Source organism: Chanos chanos, chromosome 14 (assembly GCF_902362185.1).
Source record: "Chanos chanos chromosome 14, fChaCha1.1, whole genome shotgun sequence".
In the NCBI taxonomy this organism is placed as follows: Eukaryota; Metazoa; Chordata; class Actinopteri; order Gonorynchiformes; family Chanidae; genus Chanos; species Chanos chanos.
This window is the reverse complement of record NC_044508.1, coordinates 2,999,198-3,021,291: the sequence shown is the minus strand read 5'-3', so window position 1 is coordinate 3,021,291 and position 22,094 is coordinate 2,999,198. Positions and strand designations below refer to the sequence as shown.

General features: G+C 43.8%; 1 protein-coding gene across 2 annotated transcripts; it reads right to left on the bottom strand.

Annotated features, from left to right (window-relative positions):
• Positions 1–1,564: 1,564 nt before the first annotated feature.
• golga3 (golgin A3) lies at positions 1,565–21,633 on the bottom strand. 2 transcript variants are annotated; one of them, XM_030791235.1, is made up of 24 exons: positions 21,505–21,633; positions 20,185–20,481; positions 18,773–19,051; positions 17,636–17,748; positions 15,806–16,509; positions 15,461–15,572; positions 14,541–14,847; positions 14,076–14,278; positions 13,609–13,746; positions 13,261–13,422; positions 12,605–12,973; positions 11,290–11,367; positions 10,384–10,647; positions 9,741–9,835; positions 9,171–9,387; positions 8,442–8,585; positions 7,798–7,995; positions 7,481–7,597; positions 6,718–6,857; positions 6,323–6,455; positions 5,938–6,060; positions 5,288–5,452; positions 4,703–4,857; positions 1,565–4,154 (listed from the first exon to the last, which is right to left on the bottom strand). In XM_030791235.1, the coding sequence occupies exons 2-24, from the start codon at positions 20,336–20,338 to the stop codon at positions 3,983–3,985; spliced, it is 4,542 nt and encodes a 1,513-aa protein (XP_030647095.1). In that variant the 5' UTR covers positions 20,339–20,481; positions 21,505–21,633; the 3' UTR covers positions 1,565–3,982. The 2 variants fall into 2 exon arrangements, with proteins under 2 accessions (XP_030647095.1, XP_030647096.1); XM_030791236.1 differs by having other exon boundaries at positions 18,887–19,051.
• Between the last annotated feature and the right edge of the window lie 461 nt (positions 21,634–22,094).

Sequence of the window (22,094 nt, the reverse complement as noted above, 5' to 3'; positions counted from 1 at the left end):
CGGCACAGTCTGGAAGGCTCTCATTGTTTACTAGACTCGGTGCGCATGCGCGCTAGTAAGAGGGCGAGCTAACGAACTTGGGGGAAGAAAGCTAACGGAAACAAAAGTATGATTTTTAAACGGCATGAGATCGTTAATCTCGATAAATATTCCTCTGTCCACCGGGTTAGATGAATGTGACTCTCTCTAAGAGGTCGTGGAAAAACAACGTCTTTTGAGGCGCTGTCAAATAAGGACAAGTCAAGTTTGATTGGTTCTTCTATAGACTGTCATTCAACCATGCTAGGTGGCTAGCTAGTAAGGTAGTCAGAGACAACGGCTAAAATGACACTACAGCTAGCAAAAATGACCCCCACGCATCTTATTCGATTTGATTTCTGAATTCTGATGTCGAAAATCTATATCCTTAATATCTGAACAGACATTTTATGTTGGAGTCATTTTGTTTTGAGTAAAAGTGGACTTTAAATGTATGGGGGTTTCGTAGGAAGCGAATCTGGAAATGACAACTCCACACAATTATGCATATCGCTAAGAACAGGGTTCCGATAGCGTGGAATTTTTTCATCGCTATCGGAGATAACACTCGCACTTGAGCAACTCTGTACTGTTTAACAATTTAAAAAATCGCTGTGAAGTTTGTGACTTAGGTCAGTAATTTAGCTAAGCTACCTTGCTAACAGCGTTAGCCTCAGTATTAAATATGCACTCAGGTTTTTAATTGGCACACGATATGTGTGCAGTTGTTTACAATCTCAAGGTATATCACACCTGAAAAATATACTTCATAACTTAAATGAACAATGACACGTGCATGCCCACCTCTTAGCGGACCGTCCACCTTCATTCGCCGCGACGCTTTCAAATGTTTTCAGAAAAGGACCCTCTTTTGGTATGACGCTCGGATGCCAGACTGAAAATGAAAAACCTAAAATTATTTTCTGAACTACTTTTCCGGCTAGGTGTTGGGTGTACACAATCTCTGCAGATCAAAGAGAGTAGAATAGCCGATCAAACTTATAATTTACGCCTTACTCTATCACAATACAAAATGTTGTGAAAATGAAGCCTAATCTAATTTAATTAATCTATGACTGAGAGGACGTTGCCATTGATTTGAAGTCCGTTTTTTTGAGGATATGCTGGGATTTTTGTATGGAGCGCTGCTCCAACATCGGCGTGAAAGGGAAAGCTCTACCAGTACCCTTCGCAGACTCAGACCACACTATCAGATCTCAGATCAGCAGTTAAACACCCCGGCATAATATAAATTTGCCTATAGTAAGGCTGTACTAAACAACGCCACCGACCAACACCCCTATAACTCAATATGTAGGCCTACATATTCTCAAAAAATGTTATTTTATGCGACACCGAGAAAAGAAAACAAATGTACTATCTTATGCAAATTGCACTGTGTTGTGTTTTACAGCAATTATCCAGAGTTCAAGAAGCAATAAACCACGTTTTAAAACTTTCGTTTTATTTTACAAGTTGGAAAAAATGCAACAGAATCAATGTCAATTTATTTTTTGAGTTTTGAGGGCCAACCAATATTTATGAAGTTATGACATCACCTGACAACATTCCATTAACTTCCCTGCATTAAATTCGATTAATTCAGTGAACAGTTCCGTAGGTATGTCCGGCGAAACGTATTGGTCTTCTCTGATAATTACAATCCAAACGATACGCATTAAACTACATGGCGTGACGAACAATCTGTAGGCTGAGAAGCCTGATAAAGACAAAAGAAAACGCATTTCTTAATCATATTTTGAACGCAATTTAACCAAGAGTACATACTTCATCTGAACCATTTTAAAAATGTCTTTAAAGAAACTGAAACAGAATAACTACATGGCATTAATTCTTTATGGGATTAATACAACAAATAGGTTTCAAAATACAAGTACAGTCACTTGATTAGCAGTCATATTTTGCCCCTTTTGAATAAAAAAAATGCAGTCATACAAGTTCTCTGTTGTGTCAGCAATAGTCAGTAGTCCAAACAGAGAACGACCAGACAAAAGTGTTTGCTTATACTGACTGACATGTCACTTCACTGCCAAGAAAGGATGATACATGGCATGTCTCTATGTTGTATTTTCCCTTTGATGTAAAGAACAATGGTTGGTTTAGAGTAGGTTAAAACAGACGTTAGTTAGCAGATAAAGCTTTGACTCTCCAACAACATACATCCCCTGCAGTAGTTAAAACAAAAACTTGTCCCAAGACAGCGACAGATGTGTCCAGGTTTAGGATATGATGGCATTCTTAGAGTGATTTAAAGCCTGCTTTACGCGCACACACACACACGTCGGAAATTCTTTCATTCAATCTTGCCACGCAGTTAAATAACTTGACAGATTATACACATCAAAAGACAGCGAAAGGGTTTGTTACTCTTTAAATATATTACATATGCCAAGATTTGTGTCAGACCCTTAGAATAAGGCTATGGTGGAAAGACAGTTAATCATGACAGCTTTGGATGATGAACAAAACAAAAAAAGTGCAGAAATACAAAAACCAAAAGTAACAATGAGGAGGAGACACAGATCTCTCAGCACTTACCACCCTCAAGAAAAGAAACTAAAAACATTGAGCAGAAAGACATTTTATACACCTCTTTTCCCAGCAAGTTGGTTTAGTCTTCTTTCATCAGTTGTGCAATATCAGTCAATATCTTTCATATACACATGGTAATATTTATCATTTTTATATATATTACACTCAACAATGCAGATTCTTTCAAAACAGAGTCAGTTTCACAAACCTATGTTGCATATCCACCACACTCTTTCAATAGAAATATTAACAAGTTCATTCAAGCAATGCATTTCTTTAACAGTAATCAAAAGCCCCCCCCCCATCACAATGGAAAGTGCTTCCAAAGTCCAATCAGTCATCGCTAGTACAGTCCAAGTCAGACTGGGGAGGGGAGGGGAGGGGAGGAGAGGAGAGGAGAGGAGAGGGGCTGGGCCAAACAGAATCTACTACAGTATTAAGAAGAGCCAAGACCTCATGTTGAAGGTCTTTTAGTCCGGTGATCCAGTATTGGCAAAAAACACTGAGACGCTCAAAACTGTATTATTATGGATTATTTGTGGTATAGGGAAGGAGTTCCGCTGCATCGCCGCAGCAACCAAACCTAGACAATGGTTGCCACAGAGATAACAGTCACACAGGCTACATGACACACAGCAGAGAGATGGTTAACCACGTTGCCGCCTAGTCTGTAGCAGCCGGTGAAGTCTGACGATCATTGGCTTGGATGGAAGAGGAGGAGGAAGAAAAGAAAGAGGAATGAGTGGAACCACTCATTCATAGGCACGGAGAAGTGGAAGAACAGATCAAAACAGTTGTGTCAGAACTGACAAACTGGGCATGAGTTTTAATAACGACTCCAGGTAAAGACCTGTGATATTCAAGCAGCCAGGTTATCACATAGCTCTTACTTATCTTGAAAGGGAGGAAAATCTACAAAGAAAGAGGGGGGGGGGGGGAGGAAAGAATGAAAATCTCTGCTGAACATAAACATCACAAATGTACGTTTCACAAACTTTGTGAAAAATTCTTCAGACAACCTAGTGATTATAAAAAAAAAAGCTTAGCTGTGTTTTGTTGATTGTGCTAAGACAAAAAAAAACAGTAACAGGAGAAACATCAAATGCCCTTCTTCCTGTTTTCTAATATACTGTGAATAGTTTGTTCAAACCATAAATAATTTTAAACAAACAAAAACAACTAGTACAGCTGTGATTTGGGAGGGAAAAAAAAAAAAACCCCACAAACCACACGTTTTACCCCAAACATTCTTCGTATAGATGAGGAAGGGCCAAATATTGGCCGCTTACAAGAAATGGAAAAAAACAACAACAAAAAAAAGAATTAAAAAGAAGGGATTTTAAAAGAAAGTGCCCATATGAACAAAAGCACGTTCTCCCAGTAACAGTCACTTCATCCTCTCTCCCGGATATCACAATGGCTCCGCCTCTTTCTTTGTGATGTCATTGTCATCCTGATTGGCCTTTGGACGGGAACCGTTGTCATGGACACCGAGCCTGGCAAGCTCCTCCTCTGGATTGGTCCATGATGTCACAGTAACAGTGTGTTCTTCCATTTGCTTCTGAAGGCTGTCCATCTCTTCCCTGTACACAAACCACACACATTACGTTTCACTTCATCCGCGTGTGTCTATACTGTACATACAGCTGTTTCAACATACAAACTTCTGAAAGCTGCTCTTTTGGACTAGTGATGATGCCAGAGAGTTTATCTAGAAGAAACCTTATGCGTGCATAGTGTGTTTAATGCTAAAAACTCCATTTTAACTCAGGGAGATAAAACTATCACCTTGATTTTACTATCTGTGTATGTATATTTTTCATTTGTCTTATGTAAACTGTTCAGTATCAGACACTGACAGCACAGGGTTCAAGGTTCAAACCAAAAACTGCTCACTGTAAAAAGAACACTTTACATCACTTGGCTATCGCTCCAAAGTGCACTCTCTGAGAAAAATGCAGTGACTGGCTGCACACATGTTGCCACAAACACATGTCTAAGTCTAACACACCTCCAATGACTGCAAGGGGCTCACTTACAAGATCAAAGCTGATTAGACTGGACATATGTGCATGTGTGTGTGTGTGTGTGTGTGTGTGTGTGTGATGAAGAGGGGAGGGGCCAAACACACTTCAGCTGACGAAGGCAGTTGTGCAGGTTGTTCAGTGGTTCTTTGTTGACCGATGCTGCTGGTTTCAGAAGCTCGTCCAATAGAGAGGCCGGTACTGGGCAGTCTGGGATCTTTACTGGTGTGACTGGGTTTGAATCTCCTTTCAGCTCCATTCTCTGTTCAAATCAAATCATAAAGAAGGGGAGCAGAATGTTACCACAATGAAAACTTCATCACAACACACATCTGGAGATTCCGGTCAAAACATCAAGAGATTTTCTGAGTGACCAACTTTCTCAATGGTGGCAGTATGGCAAGGTCACGGCAAAGTCAAAGCAAAGGTGAATAATTGTGGGAAATCTCTTCCTCTGTGTGATCTGGCTGTCTTATTCTACTCTTACACACACCCCAGGATCAGGGGTGTGTGAGCACAGCTGGAGCAAAAGCCTGCATTCACAGTAGCCTAGCAGTAGGACGGCTTCCAATTCCTCGTATGATACAGCAACATCCGTAAACATTTCATTTACCAAAAAAAATACAAAATTTAATCTAAATACAAGATTTGTGAAGGTTCCAAAAGGCCCGAGGTCAAACAAAGGGTGGTACCTTTCTGGTCCGGTTCTGTTTGAGGTCCAGTTTAAGCTGCTGGTTCTGCTGCAGGACCGTTTTCATGCTGTTCCTCAGCTCTCCCACTTTAGCCTGTAGCATGAACTTATCTTTCCGCGTGCCGTTCAGCTCCTCCTGCACCATCTCCAGCTCCACCTTAATCCTCTGCACAGAGCGACAAACAAACAAACAAACAAACAAACAAACACAGTTACAGCTCGGCTTACAAAGAACACATCAGGCCTGTATAAGCCTATAGCTCAGTGCTCATAAAATGCATAGAGTCTGTAACTAATCTCATACAAACCTCCCCAAACCCTGAACTCAAGCCAATCTGTCCTCATGTCTTTAACTGAGAAGCAGGGACATTTAAATTGTATAAATGTTCTGGTCTTTACACAAAAGCTCAGATGCAGTTCCAGTGCAACCATTAAAAAGCGTGTCTTTACGACACCTTTCTGGCTCGACCTGAAGAAATCCACTCTGGATGGGAGCGTCTAATCTGCTGTAGAAAACGTAACAGGAGATCTGTAATCTGAAATCTGAGGTGTGATCAGTAAATGTCATGTCCCTAAGATAAGGCTCAGGCCAGCGGCCGAGGCGCTGGGAGGATGTGGGTGGGGCCTCAGATCTGGGGGCGTGTCTCTGACCTGCAGCGTGTCCAGGAGGCTGTCCATCTCTCTGCGGTTACACTGCTCCGCCATCTCCATCTGCTGTTTCTGAGTCTCCAGCTCCATCTGCTTCTGCTCCACCTGCCACTTCAGGTCCTCCACCTGCAGCACAGGTACACTCTTACAAACCCCTCACCTGGATCAACACTCCAAACTCAAGTATACTCCATACACCTCCACAATACAGTATATTTCACACTATAGCATATACCATCTACCTCCATACTGCAGTCATACAGCAGGACTTAAAACAGTGATAAAAGTAAAACAAAAAGCATTTCATGTGTCTGCATATAGTCTGCAGTGGGACAGTCCCTGGCTGAACTGAATATGCGGTTGTTTGGCTGAAGGGGGTAAACTGCACCTCCTGGTTGGTGAGAGGTTGTTTGTTGAGTTCTGCATCCAGCTGTTTCTGCAGGATCTGGAGCTGGGCATGAGCCTCTGAGAGCTCCTCCTGAAACCTCGACACCTCCTGAGAGTGTTTTTCATCCTGAGAACTGAGGGAGAAAGAGAGAGAGAGAGAGAGAGAGTGTAAATATGTGACAAAGAGCACGAGGCAGAAAGGCAGAGAGGAAAAGAAAAGAAAGAAGAGAAAGAATGAAAAGAAGAGAAAGGAAGAAGAAGGGAGAGTAGTGTCAAGTCATCGCACGCAATAAGAACAAGCCAGCAGGAGAGGAGAACGTTCTGGAAAAAAAAAAAATTCCCTTAATCCGGTTTGATAAACGCTTGCGTGAGGAAAGCAGGGGGTCCCAGACTTACGCCAGCGTCCGCGCCTCACTCTGCAGGGCTTTGACCAGCTCCTCCTTGGCCTGCAGGTCCTTCTTAATCTCACTCAGCTCCAGCAGGGCAGCCCTGTAGTGTCTGCGGTTATGACCAGCCTCCAGTTTGGCCTCTGCCACCTGATAAACAGACCCACAGAGAGAGATCAGCCTCTGCTCACACTCACGGGAGAACCGACCAATGGGATGAGAGTACAGGCGGTACTGGTCACAGGAGTACAGTAACAATGGTGGAGTAAGGGTAACAGTTTAAATATCACTGATGGCATCAATAACAGATGTGCTCATAGTGAAACAATGAACAGCAGTAAAGGTGCCAGCAGGAGTGAGAGTAATATTGTAGCATTAGTGTTACGAGCAATAGTAACAGTAGAGGCAACATTAGTAACAAGAGCAGGGAGAGTATTCAGAGGATTAAAAGATACATAATACAAAAAAAACCCCACTGTAATAATACTAAAGGATGTAGCAATTATAGTATCAGTAAGGGTGATAGTAGTTTTCTCAGCAGTAGCAGTTGGGGTACTACAAGTATGAGTAATGATGTAGAGCACTAATATAATAGAGGGGTTGAGTAATGTAGAGTAACGTACTAATAGAGGGGTTGAGTAATGTAGAGTACAGTTATAATAGAGGCATTCAGTGATGTAGGGTAAAGTTACAGTAGAGGGCTTCAGTAATGTAGAGTGATTTTGCAGCAGAGTGGTTGAATGGCAGGAAGTGTGAGGAAAACATGCCGTTACCTGTTCTGTCAGATCTTTGACTTTGGCTTTCTCTTTCTCTAGAGCCGTCTGTAACGTCTGAACCAAGTGCTTCATCTGCTGGTCCTCCTCCTCTTTACGCTTCAGAACCGCTTGGACCTGCAGAGATCAACACACACATGTATCCGTATTCCATTATCTCAGAGTTACATCAAAACGTTGCAATTATGCTCATCACCTTACGCTGGGCTAAACAGGGCTAAAGAGAAACAGGAGGCAATTGAACAATTGAAAATAAGTGGTTTAGAAGATAAAGCAACAAAAAAAAAACCCCAAATCATCTGCTTTCCTCTCCGCACCTGGAGATTCAGCTGGACCAGATCTGCCTCCCTCTTGGCCAACGCAGCTTCGAGGATATTGGCATGCTCCCGCAATGCGCTGTGGGACTTCCCCAGGCCTGCAAGCTTCCCTTTCTCGTGCTCCAGCTCAAGAGCCAGCTTCTTGTTGGCGTCTTCCAGACGTCGAATCCTCTTCTTAAAACACCGGGACTCCTGAAGCTACACACACATACGTTTCCCATTCAGGACCACGGACATAAATGTCTTACATCTAACTACGCTATGGCTTTAAATCAAATACGTTTGGCACTTGAAGATTCATCCATGTTTGGTATCTCCACCCATCAGGTTCTTATCTTTAAAACAGTGGAAGGCCACAGTGGAAGGAGGGGTGGTGCATTTCATTTGCTGGGACAGCAGAGTTTCAAAAACGTTTTCGAACAGTATCCTTTTAGCTGGGAACAATGGGAGCATAGGAGGCCAAGGCTCAGAATAAGCCCAAAGCTCAGACTAATACACACTCCCATTGTTTCCAGCCAAAGGCTCCACACGCCAGGCAGAACGGATCAAGCCCTCCTCTTACAACGTGCTTTTGACGTCAGAGCACAGTGATGTGTTATTATTATTATTATTATTATTTTCAAAGCTTCGTCCTGGATGCGTACCTCGTCCTCCAGTTCCAGGACCTTCTCCTGGTACTCCTCCAGTTCGGTGCTGGTGAGAGAGATGACCTCCTGTAACTCCTTCTCTAACATGGCTTTGCTGCGATTCACAGCCTCTAGCTCTGACTGCAGGGTCTCCACTTTGGCCTGCCACACACACACACACACATGCACACATACACACACACACACACGCACACACACACACACGCGCACACACACACACGCGCACACACACACACACACGCGCACACACACACACACACGCGCACACACACACACACACGCGCACACACACACACACACACACACACACACACACACACACACACACACACACACACACACACACACAGAGTCCTGTTAAACCAGCTCTTCTCACACACTTAAACAAACTTTAAACGAAATACTTAACAAAACCTAAACTTATTCCATGAGTCTTGGGTCTTCAGTCCACTGCAGTACCACTGACATAGACCACACAATCTTCAAAATTGCTTTTTTTAAATATATTTCCTCATTAAAGACAATGGCACCTTACTAGCACCCTCTAGTGAAAAGCAGGAGAATCACACCCTAATTTCAGACCAATCCCTTGGGCAAGTTTAAAATTTATAATTTATTATTTTATCATATTCGGTCTCAACACTGCAGTGTGTGTGTTTGTGTGTGTGCGGGGGGGGGGGTGTCACGAGGCCACTGCAGCCATGTACGGCTGGTGGACTATGCTACCTGCAGAGCTTGGTTGTTGCCTCCCTCTGAGACTTGTGCTCTGAGTTTGACTAGTTCTGCCTCTGCTGTCTCTTTCTCAGCCAGGGCCTCCTGCAGCCGGCGGCTCAGGATCCCCACAGCGTTCTCATAGGCCTTGTGTTTGGCCTTCATCTCTTTCTGAGCACTGGTCAAATCTGATCCCAGCCTCTTCATCTTCACTTTCTGATCCGTGATTGCTCTGACAGAGAGAGAAAGAGAGAGAGACAGACAGACAGAAACAAAGAAAGAAACAAAGAAAGAAACAAGAGATGGACAGTGACAGATAAAGAAAGAAAAGAGAGAGAGACAGAAAGGATAAGTGAAAAAGAGAGAGAGAAAGACAAGAGAAAGACAGGGAGAAAACAGAAGGGGTTGAGGAAAAATGCATGAGGGATTCGTTTAAAAAAATCTGGGCGGAATTCTCATGACTTGTCCTGTCAATTACACATACGGTTCTAAATAACAATTACATAATGGAACAGTCAAGAACGATCACTATGGTAACCACTCCGGTCGCCATAACGGGAAGGTTCTGTCTCCGTGGTGACTCACTTCTTGGCTTCTTCTTGCATCTGCTCCACCCGTTTGCGCAAGTTCTCATTCTCCTCTGTGGCAGCGGCGAGCTGGCTCTGGTCAAACTGGAGAGACTGGGAGATTCATGCAGAAACCATTAACATCAACAAAAGAACTTTAGCAACAATTGTCCTACTGCATTTTATATCAGAAAGCTGCTAGCAGTGCAGACATATTCATGCCAAAAAAAAAAATGTTCAAGAAGCTAATCTCCTTAAATTTTCTTTCATTCTGTCATTAGAAAACCAGCAGGACACATTTGGACCACATTTAATCCTTGAATTAATCTACTTACTCATGAACATATTTGTAACAGTTAGCCATAAGAGAGGTCATTTGGCAGTGCACAAACTACAGACACTAGACAAACAGCTGACATACAGAGTGGCAAAACTATATAACATTTATTCACAACACTAACGTTAGATACTGCCCTGTGTCTGATCTAAACTTTCTACAAGTAACATATACAGTTTTCAACCAAGATCCAACCTGAAGGAGGGAGGGAGAGTAAGACAAATGGAGAGAGATGGACAGAGAGAGAGAGAGAGAGAGAGAGAGAGAGAGAGAGAGAGCGAGAGAGCGAGAGAGAGAGAGACAAGCAGCGTTAAGGCAGCCAAACCTGTATCTGAGAGTCAAGCTGGTCTCTCTCAGCCTGCACAGACTGCAGGTGGGCCTCCAAGTTCTGAATCTGATGTTGGACTCTCTCCACCTCCTTCTGGAGTCTGTCCTGTTCCTGCTCTGCACTTTTCTTCTCTCCCTCCGTCTTCAGAAGCTCCTGTTTGAGATCTTTCACCTCAGACACCAGACGTTTCTTGGAAGCTTTGAGCTCGCTGATGAGTTGGTCTTTGGAGCTGGCGTCTCGACGGTAGGCTTCAACCATTACCTGTACAGGTAAAGCAAGACAAGCGATGGTCATGTAGAGAGCGCGGAGTCAGAGGGCTCTGAGAATGGATGCACATACACATACATATACACATACACAGATATATACACATACACAGATATATATACACCTACATATACACATACACAGATATATATACACCTACATATACACATACACAGATATATATACACCTACATATACACATACACAGATATATATACACCTACATATACACATACACAGATATATATACACCTACATATACACATACACAGATATATATACACCTACATATACACATACACAGATATATATACACACACATATACACATACACAGATATATATACACCTACATATACACATACACAGATATATATACACACACACATATACACATACACAGATATATATACACCTACATATACACATACACACATATATATACACCTACATATACACATACACAGATATATATACACACACACATATACACATACACAGATATATATACACCTACATATACACATACACAGATATATATACACACACACATATACACATACACAGATATATATACACACACACACATATACACATACACAGATATATATATACACAGACACATATACACACGTACCTTTTGCTGCATGAACTGTTCCTTAAGTTTCTGAGCTTGTTTCTTCAAAGTGTTATTCTCTTGTTGTAAAGATTCAATCTGGCAGAGAAAAGATGGGGTAAAAAGGTTTTTGTTTTTTTTGTTTTTAAAAATCACTTCACACAATCAGTTCACATACTTACTGAGAAGGTAATAACAACAGCCATTCAAAAAATAAATAAATAAATAAATAAATAATAATAATAATAACCAACAGTAATAGGATAAAACAAAGTGTTAAACGTTCAAATCTCCTGCAAGGAGTGTAAAGGCTAAGTGGGTGGTGATTGGAGGATTATGGGTCTGTTTCCTGAGCGTGGCATCACTCAATCAACATTCCACTAAGCAGGGTACAATCCCTCAGGTTTATCAGAGAGCTGTGTGACCACACGTCCATTTGCCATCATGTTATGACAGCGAAATAAGACATGTCTGTCTTCCAAATGAAGAGGAGACACCTGCTGCCCTTAGCTTTTTACTCTACGTACGGTACCAGTGTTGAATGAGATTCTCAAAGATCGTCTATCCGGTCGGGCGCTTGAAATTAGCAACTGCTCACCTACCAAATGTGGGTAAGATTTGGCAGTGCTGCGTAATAACGTAATAAGATCATAATAATAATAATAATAATAATAATAATAATACATTTAAGCAGTCTATTACAACAGCTCCACATGCACATCATCTTCACCTCAGTTCACTGTAATCCTACACAACGCACTGCAACATATTGACGTCATGAAAAATGGTCCAACGGTCAAACGGTGGCAAAACAGAATACACGCAAGAATGAAAAAGAGGAGGATGAAGAGGAAAAGCAGGAGGAAAAGATTGGTTGCAGGAGGCTTTGGGTACGGCCCAGCTAAAACGTTATTGTTTGGCCCAGACGGATGGCGTTACGAAACTGACGAGTTAAGAATGCGTCGTGTTACAGTAATGACTTGTTTTCTTTACACAAGCACGTACACATACACACACACACACACACACACACACACACACACACACACACACACACACACAAACACTATTCTTACAGTAATGAATTTGATATGTCCCAAGAAAAGAGAAAGAAATTATATGTATAATAATTAACGCTCAGTGCTTTCTTGACGCATTTAAATTTTACATTTGAATTTTTACACTACAATGTATGCGGTTCCATTTGGAGCAGGAAAAAAAACTGCGAAAATTCTGACCGGCTACTAACTCCACAAAGTTTATGTCAAGCCCTGCCATTGCCATCTTCAGCAAACAGCACCGCTGATTCTTCTCATAGTCACACTGCAGTCCTCACCTGTGTGGCTTGGACCTGCACTTCCTGTTTCAGCTGGTCGAGCGTGTCGGAAGCTACCAGAACATCCTCCCCGAGCCTCTCTGCCCCTTCGTCCAGCTGGCTCTTCTCCGCCCGAGCCGCCTGTAGCGCCACCTCCAGGACGATCTTCTCGTTCTGCAGGTACTGGAGAGTCTCCTCTTTGGCCGTCCCCTCGGCCTGAAGCTCAGCCAGCTGGGCCTCCAGTTCGAGGTAACGCGCCTCAAGCTGGTTGAGAGCCTGCTCTTTGGTCTGTAGGGTCTCCTGAGTGCTGGTCAGCTGCTTCATCAGCTCCAAGTGTTCCTGCTGGAACGCCTCCAACTGGGCGTCCTTCTGGGACAAGGTCAGCTTCACCTACAGAGACACATGACCACATAGACAGTCAGTGGGCTCAGGCTTCCTAGCCTTTGAGTCTGATCCACGACGCCTTAAGAAAGCGCCGCTTCCTTAATAGGAGCAAGTCTGGTCCATTTCATTATAATGACTGAAATATGAAGTAATGGTTTAAAAAAAAAATGGAACTCAAGTCCTGCGGAAATCCCAGAGACCATCAAGCAACGACAAGAGTACATCAGCTCAGAACGTTCAGAGGAGTTGAGGAGTTCTAGAGCATTCTAGAGCTCTGGATGGGCTGCCCATACCTGCTCTAGCTCTCGTTCCAGAGAAGCAGCCGTGTTGGCGAGTTTGAGCAAATGGTCCCGCTCCTCCTCGAACTCCTCCAGTTTGTGCTGCAGATCTTCCTCCACCATCGTCTTCGCGTCCTGAATCTGCTGTATAGCGGCCTCCTGCGTCAACATGTCGGCCTGGGGAAATCAAGAGAGAGAGAGAGAGGAAGGAGACATAGGTCACAAAACACTCAAGACCTCATTTTGGTCATTATCTGGTGGACTCATCAGAAGACTAAAGGATAAGCTGTAGAAGTGTGATGGGAAGAGAGAACCGATCAAACTAAGATGAAGACCAAGGAGAAGAGAAGATTAGAGAGACACCTCAATGCTCTGAAGCTGAACAGCGATGCGCTCTTTCTCTTTGATGGAACGATGTTTGGTTTCTGTCAGCTGGTGAGAGAGCGACACGTTCTCCAACTTCAGGTTCTCCAAAACCCCAATCTGTGTCATCTGGCCAACCTGCAGATACACACGCACATACACATATATATATACATACACATACAAATATGTAGATGAGTGACATAAACGTAACTTGACTTAAACGTAACTTGAACCAAAAATGTTCAGAACTAGTAACTTCAAGGTGCACACATTATCATGAAAAATGCCCTCAACAGTTTTGTTTCAAGTCAAAACCAACACAGTTTTGTTAAATGTTTGCCTTACTGCTGAACACCCCTGACCGTCAAACCTTCACCAATAAATCAGCCAATAGCATGTTACTTTGACATTTACAGTATAGTAGGAGCAGGACAGGAGTGGTTTTATCATCTGTTTACACTGACCTGTATGTTGGCCATTTCGCTTTGGAGCCTGACCCGAGCCTCTTGAGCCAGACCCAGCTGCTGCTGGTACCACTGTCTCAGCTGCTGTAGGGAGTCCACTTCAGCCTGGGAAGTCTTCAGTCTGCTCTGCAGAGCGTTCCGCTCCAACTGGACCTGCTGGAGCTGGTTCTGAAGACCGCCCATCTGTTGGCGGAGGTCTGTCACTGCAAAGGTAAAGCAAGCAAAAGATGAGCCATTCTGTGACATGTCCACAGCTCCCCAGTTCCCAAACCGAAAGAGAAACCAAAAGTGTCACTTTAAATGTAACCACCTAATTGATATGCACTTCATGTCTGTTATCAAAATGATCAGTAAACATGGACAAGACTCAGGCTGGATGATCAGTGAATCAATTGATGAGCATCTAGCACAGACTTTCTTATTTCCCAACATGCATAAATCTCATGTGGTCACTGTTCCACTAACCCGTGCTATCCTTAGAAAGCAGAGCCTGCTGCATCTCCTCCACTTTTCCCATGAGCCTCTGGTACTGTTCTTCGGACACCTGCAGGTCGTTGCCCAGTGACGTCAAACTGGCGTTTTTGCTCTCCAGGTTGCTCTGGAGTTCCACCATGGCGCGTTCCAGCTGGGCGCAGTTCGTCCGCAGTGACGTCACCTCCGTAGTCAGGGCGCTCTGTCTCTCCTGGCTGGCTTGGGCTTGCTCTGCCTGGGCCTGAAGTTGGGCGTTCACTGCCGCCAACTGGGCCTGGAGCTCAGTCTTCTCCTTCAGAGCCTGGAGAGCAACAAATGGTGGAGAGATAATCATACCCAGATGTTCCTAAGTGCAGTGGATGATACTGGGGTCAGGCTGTGTGTTAACGCCAACTCTACAGGCGTAACAACTCAGAGGGTGGTTAATTCTATAATCTATTCACCATTTCACTGCAGGCCCAGAGTTACAGGTGATTGAACACCTAATTTTAAACACATTTCTGAGATTCTATAGCTCCTTGAGAGACATCAGCGTTCTTTCCTTCAATTTATTCTCCTAGCAACTAAAGTAAAGTAAAGATTTTAAAGCAAGCCCTGATGAAAGATAAGCAAGAGTTCTTGTTATGTGTCGTGGTTCGCTGGAATACTCAAGGATCAAATTCTAGAACGTTGGGCCTGAAGAAAACAAATGGAATGTCCAAATGGTGTGTGCTGCCTGACCTCAAATGGGTCACTTGCTCAGCTAAGAGGATTTGGGTTTTGAGGGTCACTGGAGTGGTCAATTACTAGGCTGCTGTCCAACTTTGTTTCTGAGAGTGAATATTTGAACTTGCAGTTGAAAACAGGAATTCAGCAGGGCCTGTGCTGTCCAAACACATCATTTGGTTTATGGTGTCAGAGAGTTTAAGAGCTACCTGATTGGCTTCTGAGGAAAGGGACTCCAGTTGGCCTTCAAGTCTCATTTTCTCTTTCAGAACCTGTAGCATTTCATCATGGGTACCCAGCACGGAGCTTCCAAACGACACACTGTCAAGAGAACAACAGTTTGTACTATGTTACTGAGGAATACCAGAAACTGTGCATTCTAGAATTTTAGACTAGAATCACTTCTATTCGGGGTTCCAAGGACAAAACTTTGAACAATGAATGAATTCTAGAACTAAAAATTATTCCTCTTCTGATGCTACAAAGGAACTACCAAGAATTTCCCAAATGCATCGTACTCAAAGGCAGCTACACCAGTTTCTGGAATTCTGTACCTGCTGGAGAAACTATCCCTGCGACTGCGTGGTTCTATGCTTCCGTCCTGCTCCTGCTCCATGTCCGCCATCCGCTGCTCTTCGCTGGCGGCCTGGAGCACCTCATGCAGCGAGGGGAACTGCCCCACTGCTTCAGGAGCAATCTCCCTCCCCTCCACCGTGTAGGGAGCCTTCGGTCGGTTCACCACGGCCGACAGCATGTTGTAAGTGCCCGTGGCCGACACGCTGCTGTAGGACGAGCTATCGCTGTCATTCCCATCGTGCCTATGGCCCGACTCACTGCCGTCCACCTCAGAGACGTTGTCCCTGATTGGGAGAGAGGACTCCTGCAGGGAGTCGGTCTCAGTGGTGACGCTGAGTTCCGACACAGTGGAAACGGAACTCATGACGGACTGCACTGACCCGAAAGAGGAGTCGGCCGAAACGGAGACGGACGCCTCCACTGTCTTGCCCTCGGCCTCCGCGGTCTTCAGGTCCGCCAAGGTTTGGATCTTGCTGGAACGCGACGACTTGGACTTCCTCTCTTTGGCCGGAGGTATTCCCAGACTTCCCAGTTTGGGACCCCTGGGGACGCTCGTCCGCAGGAAGGAGTACTCTTTCGTCATGGCAACGGCGCTGGCCCGTGGAAGTGCCTCAGGGTGCAGCATAAGTTCCGGGTCCAGAGTGCTGGAGGGGCGACTCTTCGGTGTGGACCGGTGATGTGACTGAAACATCAACAGAGAACAGATCAAAACATTACAACCCATTACAAAACATCACAAGGAGTTTACAGCACATTTATCAATTTAGCAACCGTTCTTATCTAGAGCGACTTACCAAAAAAAACAAAAAACATTTACAGTTAACAGGTGGATAATGTAAGTGTAGATCAGCACGAATTTCTAAAGAACACAAAACTACAACACATGTTCCGCGTTTTTGCTAAAGGCTACAATAATACAGCTTTAGTTAAAACACTAACAGAGTGGAAATGAGAACAATGTAGCAGAGGGGAACACAATACGTACAAAGACCAGTTATTGAACAATGCACTGCATGCAAGAGGCAGAGTGACAGCAGTAACAATAAGGGCTAAAGAAGAGCTACTATACATTCAGGATTATAGTGAATCACAGTTTTCCGACTCGGATCTGTGCTGGACTGGCACACTCCTCACGGAAGGTTGCTACTAGTTTTCCATTCCAAATCATTCTTTACGACGTCATTGCTGGCTTTCCATCCTAAAACATTCTTTATGGATATTGGCAGTAAATTGGCAGTAAGGTCAGTCAACCGTTCAAGTTAACAGTCTTATGCAACTGCAGGATTTTAGGAAAACAATTCAGACCTGATTTAGGCTTTGAAAAAAACCCATTTGGGATGATGACAAAGCCTAGAGTACAATCAACAGAACACTGAGATACCAATAAAAAAAAAAAAACTGCCATCACACCACACTTAAAGAAATGGGGACTCCATGATTCAGTGTCAAAACAGAGTTTCGTAAATGTTCTTTTTTTGAAAAGCAAGATTAAAAACATTCCAGTAATAACAAAGGCATTGGACGTCTTTCCACTTCAGTCACAGATTCTTGCTCTCTGCTTTTATTCTTACGGCTTTGGGGTTTGGTATGCCGCAAAAGCGCTTGTGGTCAAACGGACTTTCATCTCTTCTCCTTGAATCGTTTTCTTTTTCAAACGTGTAAACTATGTTGATATTACTTTATGACTGCAATTCACCATACTCTGAACAGCATTCAATATCTGCAGAAGATGATCAGGTAGATAAAGAAAAAAAAAAAAAAAAAAGAGTCTGTTATCTCTTTTAATGTGATTGCGGTGAATCACTCACCCTCTCCTTGTGTCTCTGAACTCGGTACTGTTTAAGCTGCTCCTCCAGTCGCCGCCGCGCCTCCAGACGAATCTTCTCCTCGTTCTCCATCTCCGTGGAAGGTTCTCGCACAGCTACAAAGGAAAACAGAGCTTCAACACGGGCAGCATCCTCATCACTCCGCTAAAAAAAAAACAAAAAAAATGTAAGCTCTGGACATTGTCAGCCAAGCCAGAGTTTGCGCTGAAAATCTGTTTCAAGTTGGTAACGGTCTGATTCCGTTTGGTTCCGAGCAATCGCTCCAAGATTTTATACTCTAAAACAGCGCATGTCTGACAATGTCAATCGCTTTAACGTGGAGTAACTCTGCATGCGGCTATAATCTGAAACTGCCATAGAAGCTCCAGCATCCAGTGAAAAACTATGGGTTAGCCATTCCAAAACGCCTAGGTAAAGCAAAGAGTCTGAGGAATTACATAACAATCCCACCAGATTTCGTTTGAAGGGGTTTTTTTTTTTTTTTTTTGGCGTGGTTAGTTAGGATTAGATAAACCATATGCCCAGTGTATTCAGCCAAACGTCTGTGGAGCTAAAACACAGCCAAGACATCAAATGCTGTCAGAGAGTTCTCCACATCATTTGACGTTACAGGTTACCCTCTGCCCCTGAAAGCATTTCACTTTATGAACGTGTATTCCTGAATGGTAAACGCCCATGTTACACCTCATAACCACGAGGAAAAGACAACCAGGTTAATCCAGAACATTCAGGAGAATACAGGAGATTCGTTTAACCATAACTCACCATTGACCCCACATCCACAAACACGAGTGAGTAAGTAACAAAGGTCGCCACTAAGATGGACTCTCAATTCTGTGAGTTATCTACAGCAGACTGAACAGGAATACAGGCAACAAGGGGTAGGAGGCAGTGGGAGGGTGAGGGGGAGGGGGAGGGGGGTTTCACCAAAGACAAAAAACTGGGATTGTGTCAGCCTCGGAAGCCAAACTTTGCGGCAAAATCGTGTGGATTAGATCACAAGACGTTAGGAAAGGGAAGGGAAAGGGGGAGAGGAGGAGAGAGGAGGGGGATGGGGGGGGGGGGGGTAGTTTTTCGGGATGGGGGTTGATCTCTGTAAACCATCCGTTGTATGCTTACACAATTCCGTCTCCTGCATAGGTATACTTAGTCTGAGGGACTGCAATGCCTCGCCCCTGTGAACAGTGCCCTCTGTGCTAGACTTCTCTAGGCTGTCATGGAAATCGGCCACACCTGCGGTCGCTTCTTGGGTCGGGGGGGTGACGGGAGGCCCGCTGCTGCTCTGAGGGACGGGCGCGGGGGGCGGGGCGCCGCTCGGGGGGCTGTCCTTCTCAACTCCCTCACCCCCCTCCTCCTCCACACCATCTCCATTGGGCTCTAGACCGGTTTTCACGTGACCTGGGACAGACAGAGAGAGGGAAGGACAAAGGAAATCGGTACAATGGAAACGACAAAAACGTCCTCTTGTACACTCTCATCCATATGTGCATAAAAGTCAAAAGGAAAACAGACAAAGGTCAAATGACGGTGTTACTGAGGCCTACAAAGTCTGAGGAGAATCCCCCCCCCCCCCCCCCCCCCCCCCCCCCCCCAAAAGAAATATTTCTGGATTTTGCCATTGCTGTCAAGATAAGGGAGGAGTTTGTACTCAGGAAATACATGACTGCACTCTTAAGAGGACAGAGGGCTAGTGGTTGCATGTTCAGAACAAAAACCATCACAGACTTGTTAGGTTTGGGAGCTAGATAAGTAGGCCTAGTTCAGCTGAGCTAATACATTAGTGCTGCACCTATTTACAAATCTAAAGGTTAACCAGTGACATCTGCACAATCTGACAGCCAACTGAGTTCTGTCTGGACGAGCAAGTCAAACAGGCCTATCGAGCAAATGCAGCAGTTCACCCAAACTAGAGATGGCTCTCGCGCCAGAAACCCAATCTGTCATTCACATTCAAAAGGAACGTTTTAAGTGTGGATCAAAGAGACACGTGTGCTGTCAGGGATCCTCTATACCCAGCTACACTGTGACAGTGAATGTGTAGTAACACAGAACTGTATCTCGTTTTGCACTACATGGAAAGTATACGCCATGAAGTACAAATATCTAAAGTATCTATAATTATATAATATAAATACCTAAACCGTTTTAAGCATAATAAAAGATATTTGCTGGTAAATACGAAGCGACAGCTATAGGGTGATCCCAAATCACCTGACAAAGTTGTTAAACGAAAATCAAAAGAGTGACCAGAGACAAAACTGGATGATGGGATAAACATGCCCACAATGCAAAAACAAACAAAAAAAATGAAAAAAACAATCCAAAGGTGGCTACATAAAATGGATACATTTTTTGCATTTGTTCTAAGTCTTCAGAACAGGAACTGCTGAATAGTCTTGAAAGGAGAAATGACAAATGTTCTAGGACCCACTTTTCACACTGATAAACCTTTAAACTGCACGGGTCCACCTACAAAGACCTTCTCAAGTCCATAAAAAAATAAAATAAAAAAAAAAACCCACAACACTCACCATTAGGGATGCTCAGTGTGCCGGTCCCGCCTGGCTTCTTTAAATCTACTGCATTTCCATCCGAGACGTCGTTTTCGTTTTTCGCTTGTGAGACTACGTCCAGCTGAGCCGAGTGGGTTGGTGCTGGCGTGGGTTCTTCATTACCGTTTTCCATTTCTGCACGGATCTGGACGCTCGCGCTCCAGCACCCATGGAAAAGGGAAGGAATGTGCGACGGAACTGAACCTCAACGCATGTTCAAATGCACTTTACTAGTGAAGTGGCTTGGGGTCAAAGCTTCCGGGACAGCAGACTCACCTATTGAATTAAAAATGTACATTTGGAGGCACAAATAATACACAAATAATGGTGTAAAATTTTTGTCGAAAAGAAAGAAACAGAACCCAAACTAATGCAAATGCAACGTATGCAACACAGCCGGAGGTTGGAGACACGTAGTCGCTACTCTGATGCTTAAATAATGTTGAATTATCGTTGCTGTTGTTATATGAGTCCAAGATAAGTCATGAACAACAACAGCAAGAATAAATTGGTTTAAAAAAAGGACCCTGCAAAAATAGATCTCACTTCTGACAAGATGAAGGGCGGGGCTTCAACGTTATCATGACAGAAGTCTTGTGACAACGTCAAACATACAGACAATTTCACTCTTATGATTTACGACAATAATACACCGCCACTCCTATCGAAAGTGAGGGCGAGAAGCTACTCTCGCTACATTGGTGCGTCAAGCTGATTAGAACATGACTGTCATTTACGCTCACAAACTCCATGCGCATTATCTCACGGGCAGCTAAATTAAGTGGATTGAGATGAGCTTGCCTTGGCTAGTATCCTAGCTAATTTTAGCCGCCTTTTGCCAATACGGGTCCGATGTCCTACGCTTTCGCTAACGTAGCAATCATAGTCAAACTTGAGCAATGACATAAAATACAAGGTTTTTATGAATCCCCTACAGCTACCTACCCAGGAATCAGAGATGACAAGACACTACCAGTAGCTGTTGCTATAGGCGAACTCTGATTATTTGCATAAGCATCTGTTTGGCCAAAAATACTAACAGCGAGGTTTCTTGGACATGTAATAACTAAACAGTGCCGAAAAGCCCCTTACTCTGGTATTATACTAACATATAGCTCAGGTCGATAATGATGACCAAACGTGGATTAATAACCAGCTAAAGCTATCTGGTTTAAATCTCTGATCTTGACAGAACCCACCTGGCCAGTTAGCGAACTCAAGTTAGCAGGTAGCTTAGCTGACAAATTAGGAATTTACAGCTATACTACGTAAACAGACAAAACAGAAATCTGCACGTACCTCTTAGAACGACAAATACGACCGTCTTAAAACGAAAAGGAAAACAACTTGAGAAACGATTAAAAACGTATGGTCGACTCACAAGGAGAGAAATTAAATGCTAACCTCACACAGGCTTTCTCTGTGGCTCTACGTGGCTGTTTAGATTCCATCCCTTTCTCATTCCGGCCTACAACAAGGCTAATTTTTAACGTACCGTCCTCCAGAAGATAAAAGTTCCGCTTCGCAAATATTGATTCATTAAAATTAAAATCACACCTACCGATGGCAAGCATGGGAACGTTTCAAATATGGCAGCGACGATTTCTGATTTATAAACTTTGACATGAGTCGTCCTCTGTGTGTGGTCCAGCCGTGGAGGACACACTGACCAGCTGTATAATCTTTCTCAACATGGTCAGTATGTCTGCGGGAGTCCCATCACCTCTTTCTGTGAATCTACAGATGTTCGCACTATCCCACGCACCGGGTTAACACATGACGCGCTTTCAAGAAGATCTTTGTAGTGTTAATGTAACACACATACTTGTTCCCAGGGCCGGCCCAAGGCTTTATGCGGCCCCAAGCAAAATTTGACTGGGGGCCACCCC

Bases quoted from the DNA above. Each gene is read 5' to 3' on its own strand.
- golga3 (XM_030791235.1), bottom strand. From the start codon at position 20,338: ATGGAAAACGGTAATGAAGAACCCACGCCAGCACCAACCCACTCGGCT. The intron at 9,388-9,740 runs GTGAGTCACCAC...TCTCTCTGTCAG, and splicing joins ATGCAAGAAGAAGCCAAGAA to AGCAATCACGGATCAGAAAG. The intron at 4,858-5,287 runs GTACCACCCTTT...TGATTTGAACAG, and splicing joins AACAGAACCGGACCAGAAAG to AGAATGGAGCTGAAAGGAGA.